Genomic DNA, 8631 nt, shown 5'->3' with positions numbered 1-8631 from the left:
AAGTAATAAATACCAAAAAAAGGTCACAGTGTATAATGGAACAAAAACCGAAAATATGTTAAACTGATGTGGATGTAATGTTGTAGTAACCCGTTTCTATGCCATTTAACATTGTTTGCTTAATTGCATGATATTTTAAGCATGTTCACTGCTGTAGTATTTTCGGCAGAGTTGCTTTATAAACTTTGTACTTTGGATCCAGCTGGTGTAGTACTCCTGGAATGGTATGGTCTGTTGTATTGGTATGGGTATTGTGTCTTTGGACAATAGGACTGTCTTGTTCCAAACAGTGACTTGCTATGATTTTATTATTCAGATAGTTTCTGAAAGCTTCGGTCTGCATATTGACAGCCAGTACTGCGTTCCAGCCCAGTTGTCAACAAAGCCAAAATGGAATCCCTCGAGGCCTGAAAAGCAAAGATGTTTCAGCAATTGTATATTCATGCTTTATTGCTTCAGTCCCCTCGGTGTTGTTGACCTGAATTTAACCATTTTAGTTTAACAAAGCACACTATAGGGTGGCTTTAATGGGGAAATGGCAACAGACAAGCCTGGTGAATTTTAATAAGCGCATATATTGTAGTGCTTGGTGTATTCTGCTGCAATTTGTTCACCTGTGCATTTTAACCAGGCTGACATTTTTAGAGATGATTTTCTTTTTCAAGAAAAAGTTTTACACCTACAGTAATTCAAAACTGCATTAGGCGATTAGGCTGTAATATTGAAAACATTCCCGTAAAAAAACGACGTTATTGACAGGAGCAGTTTCCACCACTAGAGGTCACACCTGTCTGAGAGACAGGAAGATGGCAGTGCCTCTAGTGCAAACGCCACCTATAATGTTTCTGAGACGTCATTAATTCAGGCAAGCGAGAAAATGGCACCTCGCGTTTGAAGTGCAGAGAAGGAATGCTGACTAAGCAGCATCGATATTATGATGAATTGGGAATCTTCACTGGAAAGCCTTTTCGAAATGCCAATTTGTTTAATTGTGTTAACGCAAGCAGGATAGAGGACCCACAATCATTGTGCACGATGACATTGGAGCCAAATGACAGACTAGTCTTAAACTGTATTTAGGTATTTATTCTTTGTGAAGTAGCTTGGAGCATGATTACTAAGCAGTCATTGTTTTTCGTTATCTACTAAGGCTATTGGCATAAAAGCAAAAACCTAATTTGTTTTGTCCATGAATTGTTTTTCTTCCAAACAGCTCTGGGCATTTCAAGTTCAAAATAGTTTTGGACCTAAAGGGAGGAATTCACTGAGTCATAATTTTAAATGACGATACCTTTGATAATAACAGGTGCATATAAATCTTACAAAATTATCAAAACATGTCAAAGGGCCCATGATATTCACAGATGGTCAACTCCACCTTTGAGGATCACCGTATCCATTATCGTTATTTTACACCGGTGGCCCTGCAGGCACTGAAGTTGTCGGTCTGGTTTGTGGGAACCGTTTGGCCAGCTGTGGCTGGAGGGGTGTTGAGACAGAACGGCTTGTGACACGATGATCAATATCATGTTATGAGTACCTGCTGGGCTTCACATTGTGAGAGTTAGCTCCATTGCCCCCTCTCCAACCACTGGAGAACCACTTAGTTTGAATTTGAACAGAAAAACAGCACATGATCTTTCGGGAAGCTGCTAAACCTGTCTTTTTACTGCACTGAGCCACAGGGAACATTTGCTTACCACCAGTGGCTGTGAATTGTGCAAACTTGCCACATGAATATCTCTTTCAGAGGTTGTCACATGCATACAAATGCTTAGTTTATAAATAAAACACAATACATTGGATTCAGTTTCATTGTATGATTGGCTTTATGTATTTTTGTTACAGAAGGTGCCATTTTAGTGATCATTATAAAGGTTTTTCTGTGCATTCACAGCCATTGATCACAATTGTAAAATGTAACGGTGAGTAACTGTTACTATGATTACTCAAGTTTAGCAGGGCGAGTGTTCAGTGACATGCTCGGTCGTTGCTTTTCTGGGATCTTGTCCAGCCATCAGTTTTGATACAAGTGGCCATGGAGGCTGTTGATGTTGCTGGTATCGATCCAGTATGCAAGCGGCCTACTGTGCTGTTTTTCAAAGGACACGGAACCAATGATGCTAACTTATGCTTAACTAAACTTAGAACTGCACTGCGAAAACCAGTTAAACATATTTCCAATGATTTGAGGGCAAATATTATTTTGCAGAAAATCCCAACATTGGGAAACGATAAATGAATGGGCCCTGCCAATCTAGGATGGGCCTTTCAGAGAACTGTATATGGCCTTTGAAATACCCAGTACCTGCATCTCACACAGGAAGTGCCCAGGACTCCTGTAGCCATGTACCAAATGTCTTGAATTGAATGAATTAGATGATTGCGTTACAACTGCGTTAGCTTAAGTGAAATTATTTCATCGTATGTATTTTATAGAAAATACTACGGTCAGTCATAGTTCAAGTTTTTTATTGTACATTTTCCAATTAAAACCTTCACATTTAAGTTTTAAAAATGTGTTGCACCAAATACATCGATATGAGCATTTTGTTTACTTTTATTTTGGAAAAATAAGCATGCAAATACGTGGTAATTTACTGGTTTATTTAGCATACCATTTCGCCTGGATTCCTCATTGCAAGTAATTCCAAGACTGCCAGTCATGGCAAGACTGCCAGGCCCCACCAAAACCCCTGCCCCCTCCACACACACACACCTAAAGCAGTAAAACATCCCATCATACATATGAACCTCACCCTCCAGACACACCATTCCTTAGGACAAGACAAAAGACAAATCTTCAAATTTTATTCACATTTATTTTTGCTTTTAGTGTGCTCACAGAAAATTAGAACACCTTCAGCAGAGGAGTTTAATATCAATTTTTGTAAGCAAAGTTACATTCCATCTCTAAGTCAAATTGGTCAAAGCTTCTCCAGTATTTACAAAAGAAAAGAAAAGAGAGACAAGATGCTACACAAACATTGCATCTGATAAAGATTCCTTAATTTGTCAAAGACCACTGAAAGAAAAGCATTGTCTGCTGTCATCAAAACATACCACAGTATATAAACAGTAACCATTCCACTTATCACAGCTTGGTTTTGAGTTCAAAATTGCTTAAAAGGTCTTCCAGGATGACTGTTTTTTGTTATCTTACAAAAATGAGCAGGGTGGAAAGAGAGCTGCAGCCTTCATGTGCTTCTTAAGATCAAGATTTCATTTGTACAATAATCACAGTTAAAAACACCCCGCCTATACATACTTACACTTTATTAAGGTCATAAAACCAGCAATAAACAAGAAAGCCTATACAACTTGTATTTCTACCGAATCACTGACTGGTACAGCTAATGAGAAGTGAAAAGCTCCTATGGTTTTTTTTCTTTTTTTTAAAAATGACCTCCTAAACCTAGTTCTGGGAATTTTAACTGTCGTCTTCTCATTGTAAAAATGACTTAGTGTTGTAAACCGCATGGTACACTTATGGTACACAAGACATTTGTAATTTCATTGTTGTTTTTAAAGACTACCCTTTACATCATAACCTGTGGCGTGTCTCCCAGGCACAAAGGTGCCACAACTGATGCCTTGCCCCCTCGCCCCCTCGCCCCCTCGATCCCTCCCACCCCCCCCCCCCACCCCTTCATTTACATCTCATCTTAGACCACCCTCCTCCTTCATACCATGGGCATGTCCGTACATTTGACAAGTTTACATTTTGTATAAAAATGCAAAATATGAAACGAAAAGGAAAAAAAAAACATTTAATACTGATGCAAAACAAACAAACCAAAAAAAAAAGTATACGGCAGAGTGTGGATGCATTTTTCCCCATATTACTTATCTAAGCCACCCACCTCTCCGCCCCTTGGAATGGTAGTAACAATGGACCGAGATGGGTTTTGTGGAGGGGGGGGGGGGGGGGGAGGGGGGGGTAGGGAAAACAAAAAAGAAAGAGAAAAGCTTTAAAATATCCCTGGTTGTAGACAAGTTCTCCAAAGCCAGGACCTGGCATCTCTCCAACTTACAAACAGGGAAAAAAGTTCTTTGATTATCTTTTTTTCTCCTTTTTCTTCTTTTTCTTCTTCTCTGGTATCGTCGGGCGGGCGTTTACTCCGCGGCCTCGGCTGCGGGGGCCTCCGGACTGGAGGCGGCCTCCTGCGTCGCGGGCGCCTGCTCCTCCGCTTTCGGGGCCTCCTCCTGCTTGGCCTCCTCGGCGGCCGGTTCGGCTGGCTTCTCCTCCGCTGCCGCCTCCTTGGGCTCCTCGGCCACCGGGGCGGGGGCCGCTTCCTCGGCCGCCGGTTTCTCGGCTGGCGTCTCCTCGGGCTTGGCCTCCTGCGAGGCGCTCACCTCCTCCTTGGTCTCCTCGGCGGCACCGGCGGGTGCGGCAGCCTCCTCCTCAGCGGGCTTGGCCTCCGCTGCCTCCGGGGCCTCCGCCGCCTCAGCCTTGGCCTCCTCGGCCTCCCCGCCCTCACCCGTCTCCTTTTTGGTTTTCTTGAAGGAGAAGCCGCTGAGCTTGAACGGCTTCTTGAAGGAGAAGCGCTTCTTTTTCTTTTTGGGGGTCTCATTGCTGGTGGAGGGTGTGGCGCCTTCCTCTGCCTTTGCTGAAGCCTCTCCTTCAGGGGCGGGAGAGGCAGCCTCTGCGTTCTCCTTGTCTCCCTCTGCTACCTCTTTTTCTGGAGGAGCCGCTTCTGCCTTCTCAGCCTCCTCTTTGGGACTTTCCTCAGCTGTGGCACTGCCATTGGCCTGCACCTCCTCTTTAGCAGCCTCCGCTGCAGCAGGAGAGGCATCCCCATTCACTTTCACATGGCCGTTTTCCTGCAGGAAAACAAAGCTTTTAATATCGCAGCAAAATAACCGGTTATGAATTAAAAGATTCTACACGTAACACTACCACCAAGTAACACAGGGGGCAGCAGACACCACGGAATCGGAGGGAAATGGCTCGGATTACACCCCCCCATTTTCAATTTTAAACATCAACAACCCTCCCTCCTAAACGGAGTATTTTACCGAGTGAAACGTTCAGGGGATCGTCGTGTTCCGCGCTCACCAATATTGTGGATATTAATCAGATTAATCGCGAATGTAGAAATCCCTTTCCGGACATCTGCAAAACCGATTCACGTGGTAATGTTACGATAGCCCACTAGGAGGCGTTACGTAGCTACCACGGCTACTGGAACTGTAGCGCCAACTCAGACCAGATGCTCATTAAAACAGCAGATGCTCATTAATACAACTGATCACGCAGAGCAGCGTTCAGTCGCAGACCCAAGTTGTGATCCTCATTTACAAAATATTTTAATAAATGTGAATTTTTCCACACTCGAGCTTTTAACACAACAGGTAAAACAAAATGGATAGGTCCGAGTGACGGTCCATCGTTGTAGTAAGCATCTCCACTCTAGCCATTAACAAAAGGCGTGGTAAGCTCAATAGTAGCAAGCCATTGTTGCAGCCGCGCAAAGCTATTCTCATACACGCTAGATCTGAAGTTGCCCCAGAAAAACGGCGTCCACGTTATAATTGGAGGCAAAACCCTGCTTTGTAAAGTTAACATCCGATTGTTCCTTTACCAGAAATTAAATTACACGAGCTAATGGATAAACAATATTCACTAATAGTGCCAAATGTTTCAATGGTGATCAACATCCATTCATCTATTGCCTTGAACAAAACAGCCTGGAGGCGTTAGACCCCGTACTATTGACACGCCGTGTTGAAAACACAACCGTACAAAATCATTGACTTGACTAACGTTACCTTGTTTAAAATAATTACCTTGAAAATTGATATTAAAACAAACTTGGTAAATGAATAGTTAAACGTTACAAATATGTATCGACCGTCACAGTCAAAAACCAGCCTAAAAACCAACGTGTTGGTTTCAAAAAGAAAATGCTATGTTAATCCAAGCGAAGGAGCGACAAACCGGCGTGCGCTCCTGGTAAGGTCTGAATACGCGCTGGGAGCGCACCATAGCGCAAAACATTGAAATGAAATCAATTAAAGAAAAACTGGTATAAAATGTTATTAAACGGTTATTACCTGTCCGTTTGTCTTGGATGGTGAAGCAGCCGCTTCTCCTGGCTTTTCGGTCGCGGTTTCGCTTTTTGCAGCGGTCTTGGAGAATTGCGCTCCCATGCTTTCTGTCCAACAAAGAAACTCAGCCTATCCAAAAACGAACAAAGACCACAAGCTTCTTTCTTATGCGCAAGATCAGTATAATTGCCCCCCCTTTGAAAAGTTTACACTAGAAGAAATCGAAGTCCAGACGAAGTGAACAAAATGGGTAAATCGCAAAAAGCCTGCCAAGTTAAGAGAAGTAATAAAAAATCCCAGATTTGTGGCTGTGTCGCCGTAGACAGGGTGGAAAATGGAGAAATCTCCCTTGTTGCTAATAAGATGCGGAGTCCAACGCCCAAGTGCACACATGAATGGGCATTCCGAACGATGACGGCATGCGCACTCGGATCTAGCCAATCAAAAATCCCAGACAGAAAGAGGGCGAGGTTTAGAAAGCGAGTGAACAATGGGGCTGAGCAGATTGTTACAAACCTGAAAAAATCAACTAGACCCAGCAACATTTTTTCCTCAATTAAACGACCAGTTAAGGCAAGAGTTGATCAATGCAAATAATTACGCAATCATTATACAAATTTGGATCGATTTGATATACGACAAAACGCTTTATTTCACACATTTTGCAATTCTTCAAATTTTTTGACTCGTAATTTATCCTATTGTTTTAATTGCTTGATGGTGGTATGTTTCCCCTTGTTACTTCTTAATTACAACGATGTGATTGGATGCTTATTGGAGGCTGTTTCGATGAAAAACCAATTGGTGAAGGATTCACAGCAGAGACAAATATGTGTGGTAATCAAAGGTTTTTGGAAAACGGATTGAAACAATGGGCAAACTGTAATTTGCGTATGGAAGAATGTAAACCGTTGTATGGCGGTGTATCTCAGATCCTATCGAAATTATTTCGAGAAAAATATTTCTAGACATCTGCCACATTCATATCTATGGCTGGTAAATGTTTCTATACGTGTAATATGCATTTCACTCGTTTTTAATCTATAGCCTATTAATTAGACCGATTGTTGAAATAATGAAAATGGGGATTAAAATTTTAAACGTGGCGTGGTGAAGACATCGATACCCATACTGTTTAGCCCACCATTTTGAAAAAAAGGTCCATCATATCTGTGCACTCGAAGAAAATCCAACAACCCTCCCCCATGATGAACAAGTGCATTAAAAAACATTCCAATAATGGCCATAGTTAGACAGGTTGGTGATTATCGCCATCAAAATGAAAAGTTATTGTTTGGTAAAAATGGCGCTGCAAAGATGTACACTTAAGTTAACCGCCTTGCTTTCAAGCGAAGTCATAAGCTAGGCAATGTATTCTACGTAACAAATAGATTGAACGAATAATATTGACCCGTTATTTCTAGGGGATGAGAGAGGGAGGGGCAATGAGCCAAAATCAAGCCTATATAAAATGGAAAAAACGTATAAAACGTTCATTTCTAAGGCTCGACGGACAGGTTGAAGCCTCCTTGTTCTATGTTCTGTTTGCGTAATGTGCTATTTTACTGTAGAATTTAAATTTCGTGAAATATCTTAATATATTTACAGAAAACGATTAGACTACGTGTACGAGGATTTACTTTCCTCGGTAGAGAAGCTATTTCATTTTCTCTTCTCGTCGCTGGGAATCATGTGGTTTCCATGGTGATTTCACTGGCAGAAGTGAAGCCAAGGCTGGAGCGCGAGTAAGGAGAGGAGTGACGTGCACAAAGCAGATCTCTTCGCGCCGACAGGGCGCAACAACTGCTAAATGCAAGGCTAACAAAGGAACGAAGAGAATGTAAAGGGGTCTGTGGGATGGTGGAAACGCGAGAGGGGGAGAAGAAAGCAGCGTTTTGCATATGCGTTATCTGCTTAGTGCGAGTGGTTGTAACTTACTGAGGTGAAGGAAGTTGGAGGCCAATGGGCTGCAGGAAAACGATGCAGTCGAGAAAAGGGATATGAGTCTGGATGGAAAGAGAAGAGAAAGAGCAGATACACGAAACTAGAAACGTATAGCCTTAGCCTAAAGACATTCAATATACTAGGCTATGTCAGGTAAATTAAAGTTCCTCCTGGATAAATGGCGTGACGGGATCTTCTAATTCAAAACTTAATTTCAAACTTTTTGGGGGGGCCAGATAGTCTGACATGTCAGTTATCCAGCTACGATTTTTCTGGGATTTTACTTTGCTGGGCTTTCTGGACTTTCTTGTTTGGATGGGTCTCAATATTTCTGCGTTAAATGAGATAATGAGTTTTTTGCTCAAATGTGTGGTTGTGCAAACATTTTTTTAAAGTGTTCAAAACGAATAAAAATCCTTTAGCCTACTATTACTATTTTTGAATCACTTCTACAGATTTTTGTTTTTGTTTACAGTGTCTGTTTTGAATCACATGTAGTGAAGGATCGAACCTTAAACTCTTTCCCAGCTTTTCCTTTCTGGCCATGTCACAGAACTTTGTATATTAATTTGAAGTTGAACATTTCATATAAATTCAAAGGGCAATACATTTAGCCTAAAAATTTGGAAAGGACCG

The 8631-nt window shown here is 41.9% G+C and overlaps 1 protein-coding gene across 1 annotated transcript; it reads right to left on the bottom strand.

Annotated features, from left to right (window-relative positions):
- Positions 1 to 3928: 3928 nt before the first annotated feature.
- On the bottom strand, positions 3929 to 6491 carry marcksa (myristoylated alanine-rich protein kinase C substrate a). The gene is made up of 2 exons (XM_061244172.1): positions 6058 to 6491; positions 3929 to 4824 (listed from the first exon to the last, which is right to left on the bottom strand). The coding sequence occupies exons 1-2, from the start codon at positions 6151 to 6153 to the stop codon at positions 4117 to 4119; spliced, it is 804 nt and encodes a 267-aa protein (XP_061100156.1). The 5' UTR covers positions 6154 to 6491; the 3' UTR covers positions 3929 to 4116.
- Positions 6492 to 8631: the final 2140 nt, after the last annotated feature.

This window comes from Conger conger, chromosome 5, assembly GCF_963514075.1.
Source record: "Conger conger chromosome 5, fConCon1.1, whole genome shotgun sequence".
Lineage (NCBI taxonomy): Eukaryota > Metazoa > Chordata > Actinopteri > Anguilliformes > Congridae > Conger > Conger conger.
The sequence above is the reverse complement of the archived record's forward strand: the minus strand, read 5'-3'. Positions and strand labels throughout refer to the sequence as shown.

Bases quoted from the DNA above. Each gene is read 5' to 3' on its own strand.
- marcksa (XM_061244172.1), bottom strand. From the start codon at position 6,153: ATGGGAGCGCAATTCTCCAAGACCGCTGCAAAAAGCGAAACCGCGACC. The intron at 4,825-6,057 runs GTAATAACCGTT...GTTTTCCTGCAG, and splicing joins CATCCAAGACAAACGGACAG to GAAAACGGCCATGTGAAAGT.